Source organism: Mustelus asterias, unplaced genomic scaffold (genome assembly GCF_964213995.1).
Source record: "Mustelus asterias unplaced genomic scaffold, sMusAst1.hap1.1 HAP1_SCAFFOLD_43, whole genome shotgun sequence".
In the NCBI taxonomy this organism is placed as follows: domain Eukaryota; kingdom Metazoa; phylum Chordata; class Chondrichthyes; order Carcharhiniformes; family Triakidae; genus Mustelus; species Mustelus asterias.
The window spans coordinates 361,238-367,901 of NW_027590120.1; the positions used below are offsets into that span (position 1 = coordinate 361,238).

Consider the following 6,664-nt stretch of genomic DNA (forward strand, 5'->3'; position numbering starts at 1 on the left):
TTTTTACGACAATTGTTTCACGGTCATCAGTAAATTCTTAATTCCAGATATTTTTTATTGAATTCAGATTTCACCATCTGCTGTGGCGGGATTGAAACCTGGTACCCAGAACATTAGCTGAGTTTTTGGGTTAACTGTCTAGTGTTAATACCACTAGGCCATCACCTCCCCTCAACCTTAGTGACAAAGAAGCTCCATGCGCTCCTCACACTTGTTGTTGGAGGTGAGGATGGAGAAGACAGGGGAGAGGGAGAGCCCTTCAAAAGGATCCAAATGGAGTTAGAGACATTAAATGGATGCAACACAGTGTGTTCAATATAAAAATAGTAATGTAAAACTGATTTATTTGACCTTTATCCACAACATTAGCCCAAACAACTGGTTGGAATTTATTGACATCATCCAACAGACCCCAACGAACATCATCCTGGATGTCACTGACAGCAAAATCCAATCATTGTCGTTGTTTGTGAGCTTGTTGGTGTCTCATCAGTACAGAAAAATAAGCAAATCCCTTCCCACATTCAGCACATGTGAATGGCCTCTCCCCTGTGTGAACTCGCTGGTGTGTCAGTAGGTTCGATGACTGAGTGAATCCCTTCCCACACACAGAGCAGGTGAACGGTCTCTCCCCAGTGTGAACGTGCTGGTGCATCAGAAGTTTGGATGAGGAAGGGAATCCCTTCCCACACTCAGAGCAGATGAATGGTCTCCCCCCAGTTTGAACACACCGGTGTGTCAGAAGGACGGATGACTGAGTAAATCCCTTTCCACAGTCAGGGCAGGTGAACAGCCTCTCCCCAGTGTGAATTTGCTGGTGCACAGTCAGGTGAGACGATCGCTTGAATGCAGACCCACAGTGAGAGCATCTGAACGGTCTCTCATCAGTGTGAACAGGTTGATGCTGCATCAAGTCCTGGGAACTTTTAAAGTGTTTTCCACAGTCTGTACATGTAAAAGGTCTCTCATCAGTGTGAACTCGCTGGTGTGTCTGCAGTTTGCATTGCTGAGTAAATCCTTTCCCACACAAGGAACAGGTGAATGGCCTCTCATTGCTGTCAACATGTTGATGGCGCATCAGTTCCCCAGAACATTTGTAACACTTCCCACAGTCTGAGCATTTAAATGGTCTCTCCTCAGTGTGAACTCGCTGGTGATTCAACAGGGTGGATGACTGAATGAATCCCTTCCCACACACAGGACAGGTGAACGGCCTTTCCCCAGTGTGAAGTCGCTGATGTATCAGAAGGTAGGATTGACGAGTGAATCCCTTCCCACATTCGAAGCAGGTGAACGGTTTCTCCCCAGTGTGACTGAGCCAATGACTTTCCAGGCCAGACGGGGATTTGAATCCCTTCCCACAATCCCTGCATTTCCACGGTTTCTTCCTGGATTGACTGCATTTGTGTTTCAACAGGTCAGATGATTGGCTGAAGCCTCGTCCACACAGAGAGCACGTGTATGGTTTCTCTCCATTGTAAATGGTGCTTGTTCCTTCCATGTTCAAAATCAAATGATATTCAAGTTACGATAAATTGGAAAACTCCACCAGATTGTGATGTGATGTTTCGTTTCAGTTTCCCGACTGCAAATCCTCCTCTTCTAAAATGCTGTGTAACTGTTTCAAAACAGAAAAAAATGGAGTGAGAGAGAACCCACAAAAACACAAAGGCAGTTTGTGAAATTGAGCTGAATGAATCTGGTCATTTGCGGGGCCGGCTCCAGGGAAAAGTGACCATTAAAACTGGTGGATTCTCATAAAAACCCAACTGGTTCACTAATGTCCTTCGGGAAGGAAACCTGCCACCCAGTCTGAGTCGACACAGATTCTGTCCACAAATTTCTAAACTGTCCCTGAACACCAAGGTCTGGGTCATTTGTATACATTAGGAAGAGCTGGGTGTTAACACCAGCTCCTGAGGAACTCCCAAACATCCATTAACCAGTATTTTGTGTGTTTCCTGTCCCCCAGACAATTTTGTGTCAATGCTGCTGCTGTCCCTTTTATTCCACGAGTCATACCTGTGCTCCGATGTCTGCTGTGCGGCAATTTATCTGATGCTTTTTGGAAGTCCATGTTCACCACATTAACAGCATTATCCTCAACAACGGGATCTGTGACCTCATCAAAATATTTCAGCAGGTTCGATAAACACCATTTCCTCTGAACACTGTCCTTCTTAACCCACATTTACTCAGGTGACTAGTAAATATGTCCTGAATTATTGTTTCAGGAATCTTCCCTATCACTAGCATTGAACTGACTGACCTGTAGTTTCTGGGATTATCTTTTGAGCAGTTATTGACTAATCCACCTAACCTGCACATCTTTGGACCACGGGAAGAAATCCATGCAGACACGGAGAACGTGCAAACTCCACACAGACAATCGCCCGCGGCTGGAATCGAACCCTGGTCTTTGGCGCTCTGTGGCAGCAGTGCTAACCACTGTGCAGCCCCAAAACGTTTTCCATGTTCCAATTTCCAATTGCTGTATCCTGTAAATAGAGTTTCCAAAAAGATCATCACTGTTAAACCAGGACATAAATTCAGAAGAGACAAACCGTTCCTTGATTTGAATATTCTGTGTGTAAATCCCCCACTTCTAACCAAATAAAAGCAAATTACTGCGTCTGTTTGAATGAGGAACCAAAAGAGAAAATGCTGGAAAATCTCAGCAGGTCTGGCAGCATCCCTAAGGAGAGATGCAGATGGTCTGTTAGCCTTTATTCCCCAGGGATGCAGTTTCCGAGTGAGGAAATCTTTCTGAAATTGTATCGAGTTTTGGTGAAACCACATGTGGAACACTGCAGAGTTTGGGTCTCCTTACCCAGAGAATTGCCCCAGAGGACGAGTAACAAACGTTCACCAGACTGCTTCCTGGGATGACAGGACTGTGCAATGAGGAGAGATTGAGCAGAACTGGTCTTTACTCTCTGACCTGATCGTAACCTCAAATCTTCATCCTGCTGACCTCCAATAACCTTTCACCTCCTTTCTTACCAAGAATCTATCCACCTTTGCTTAAAATATTCAAACACTCTTCTTCCACCACCTTTTCAGGGAGAGAGTTCCAAAGACTCACGACACTTGGAGAAAAATTCTCCTCATCTCTACTTTAAATGGGTGACGCTTTATTTTTTAAAACGGTGACCCCTAGTTCTGGATTATCCCACAAGAGGAAACATCCTCTCTACCTCCATCCTGTCAAGGCCTTGCAGGAACAAGTCGCCATTTACTCTTCTGAACTCCAGCGGATACACTCCTAGCCTGTCCAACCTTGCCTCGTAACACAACCCATCAATTTCAGGCATTGTAAGAAGTCTCACAACACCAGGTTAAAGTCCAATTGGTTTATTTGGAATCACGAGCTTTCGGAGCGCTGCTCCTTCGTCAGGTGCGGAAGGATTCCAAATTCCAAATAAACCTGTTGGTCTTTAACCTGGTGTTGTGAGACTTCTTACTGTGCCCACCCCAGTCCAACGCCGGCATCACCGCATTATTTCAGGTATTGGTCTGGTAAACTTCTCTGAACTGTCTCCAGCACACTTACACCCTTCTTTAAACAAGGTGACCAATACTGTACATAGTACTCCAGACGTGGTCTCACTAGTGACCTGTACAACTGAAGCATAACCTCCCTAGTTCTGTATTTAATTCCCTTCACAATGAATGATAACATTCTATTAGTGTTCCTAATTACTGATTTACTTGCATATTAGCCTTTTGTGATTTATGTACTAGAACACCCAGATCCCTCTGAATCTCTGAGCTCTGCAATCTCTCACCGTTTAGACAAAATGCTTCTTTTTCATTCTTCCTGCCGAAATGGACAATTTCACATTTGCCCACATTCTACTCCATTTACCAGATATTTTCCCACTCACTTAACCTTTCTGTCTTTTTGAACCCTCCGTATGTCCTCGTCACAACTTACTTTCCCACCTATCTTTGTGTCATCGGCAAATTTGCCAACCAGCCCTTCATCCAGTCATTTCTATAAATCTTTGATTCCTTGCCCCAAATTTGTTTCCCTGTCTACTATTTAGTTTTAAAATGCTTTCCCCAGTACTGGTGTCAGTGCCCCATGAACCAGAACCCACCTCCCACACCAATCTTTGAGTCACTCATTCATCTCTCTGATCTGATTTGTCCTAAGACAATTAGTAAGTAGTTAAGGTAATTATCCAGATTATGAACTTTGAGATCCTGCTTCTTAATTTGGTACCTAGGTCCTCATACTAGCCATGTAAAACCTCCTTCTTTGTCCTGCCTGTGTCATTGGTACCTACATGGACCACAATGACTGGGTCCTCCCCCGTGCAGCTGTTTTTGAGCTGCAGATCCGACACAATACTGTAAGTTCCTCTTCAGACCTGAGCAGATGTCCTGAACCCTGGCACAAGGCAACACAGCGATCTGGACTCATGCTCTTTGCTGCAGAGAACAGTGTGAATCCCTCTGATTACACCATCCCATACTACCCCTACATTCCCTTTTTCTCCTCCAACTTGAATGGCTTCCTGTACCACGGTGCCAAGGTCAGTTTGCTCATCCACCCTGCAGCATAAACAAGCTGAAAAAACTGCAATCCGGTTGGACAATTGTGAAGGCTGAGGCTCCTACCACCTGAATCCCCTTACCTGCCTCACTCACAGTCATCCTCCTGTCCCTGATCACTGACCAAATCAGCAGGTCCTGTCCTAAGAGGTGTGACTGCTTCCTGGTGTAAAGAATCCAGGTAATGTTCCCCCTCCCTGATGCATCGCAGTGTCTGTAGTTCAGCCTCCAGCTCATAAACTCTAACCGGAGCTGCTTGAACTTCAAACACTTACTGCAGATGTGTTTGCCCTCGATCAAACTGACACCCAGGAGCTCCCACACGCTGCAGCTGTGACACATCACCTGTCCTCCCATCTTTAATGTGTGCGAAAAAAGTATTTAATTATTTTATCCAATGATGTATTTTACTTTTGATTTTATATATTTTATTAACCTTACCAGCAGTTGCTATACGATTTTGATCCTTAGACATCGAATAAACTTTAGTCACTTTGCAGATACTCAGCAAATAGCTCGCCGCTCTTTCTCCTGTAGAAGAGGAAGATCACTTCCCAAAGGCTGAGAATATTAGAAAGCAAAAGGGTACCTCGTTCCCTTCCTTCCCTAAGTCCCTTAATCACCCAACTCTTAGCACACTGTTCTAAGCTGCATTCAAGTGATGCCAGTTCAGAGCTGTTTCTGAGCTGCAGATTCAATACAATACTCACTTGCAGACATGGACATCAAGGCCTGTATGGGTCTCCAGGCCATCATGCACACCATCATGATAGGGAGGATGGAGATGGTGTTGCCAGCCATGTACATGATGAACAGATTCATGGGCAGCTGTTTCAATGGGCCCAAGGTGATGAAAACAGAAAGTGAGCAGGGTATCAGTAAAGGGGGCCGGTTTGGGGAGGCCATATGCTGATCTTATACACAGGTCTGGAAGTAACAATTAACTCAATAAGTCCCTTTATCAAACAGGCTGCTGTGGTTCACCAAGGCACTTCACCACTGTGGACAAACCAGGGGCGTTGTCAGCCACACACTAAAGACACATTCAAATCTAACTTACCTTCTCAACTCGGATCCGGTCTGTTTCTTGGACGCGGATGTCCGGTAGCTGTTTGTCCGAATATGCGACTGGGTACATGGAGTCTCTCTGGCCACACTGTTGATCACGGCTCCTGTGAGAAACAGAAAACACAAATTGGTCACCCTTTCAAGACCTTGTTTAAAGAGGGAGTCTCTCTGTTGAGGACCCCAACGTGGTGACAATAGTGCCAGCATGAACTAAAGCTTGGGCAAACCTCAGACACACACTGCCGTTGCGTGTACCAAACTGCCAGGGGAATGGAGGGCTGCAGAAGTGGATTAGTGTCAATCAGGGTGCCAATCCACTTGCCCTCCATTGAGGGACAAAGCGACAAATCACCACATGTACCAAATTGTATCTTGAAAACAAACACTGCGGGACATTGAGAGAGATCCAGTTCAGCACCCGGCCCTGGAAACGAGCAATCGTTCCTCCAACCACCACCGCAGTTGGCACCTGATCAGGTGGAGGGGCTGAAACCAAAAGGGCATCTCAGGGTCATGACCTGGGGAAAAGATGCCAAGTGGGGTCTGAGTGGTTTCTGGGGGATTTGAGGGGCTGCTTTGTGCTGAGGGGCTCGGTGAGGAGTAAAAGACGCGTGAAAAACCCGGGGTTGGGAAGTTTTGGGTTGGTTCCACATCCCCGGGTCAGTGTGCGGTGGCGTCCCCTCGGGAGAGGCGGGCTGACCCGGCTTGCCGCTTACTTGAGCCCCCGGCTCCCCGCGCGGCCTCCGCAGCTGCTGCTGCCGCTCAGGTTAAACTCGAGGGTCCACTTGTGCCAGCGCGCGCGGTTGACAAGCCCCGCCCCTGCAGCCATGGCAACGCCGGCGACAGTTAACCGCTTTCAAATCTGATTCCGATCCGAAGAAGAAGCCGCGCGCTTCCGTCAACAAACCACAACCGCAGCAATGCGCATGTGCGGTCCCAACCTCCTCAGCCCATTGCCCCGCCCCCACATCGCAGCCATCTTTGTTAGGGGCACATCGGCTCCGACACTTCACCTTGTCAAACGGAGCACGTCTGC

General features: G+C 46.8%; 1 protein-coding gene across 3 annotated transcripts; it reads right to left on the reverse strand.

Annotated features, from left to right (window-relative positions):
- Positions 1-319: 319 nt before the first annotated feature.
- LOC144482891 (uncharacterized) lies at positions 320-5,759 on the reverse strand. Of its 3 annotated transcripts, XM_078201727.1 has the most exons (3): positions 5,002-5,729; positions 2,321-2,498; positions 320-1,618 (listed from the first exon to the last, which is right to left on the reverse strand). In XM_078201727.1, exon 3 carries the CDS (start codon positions 1,499-1,501, stop codon positions 455-457), a length of 1,047 nt encoding a protein of 348 aa, XP_078057853.1. In that variant the 5' UTR covers positions 1,502-1,618; positions 2,321-2,498; positions 5,002-5,729; the 3' UTR covers positions 320-454. The 3 variants fall into 3 exon arrangements, with proteins under 3 accessions (XP_078057853.1, XP_078057854.1, XP_078057852.1); XM_078201728.1 differs by having other exon boundaries at positions 320-2,498; positions 5,621-5,759; XM_078201726.1 differs by having other exon boundaries at positions 320-2,498.
- Between the last annotated feature and the right edge of the window lie 905 nt (positions 5,760-6,664).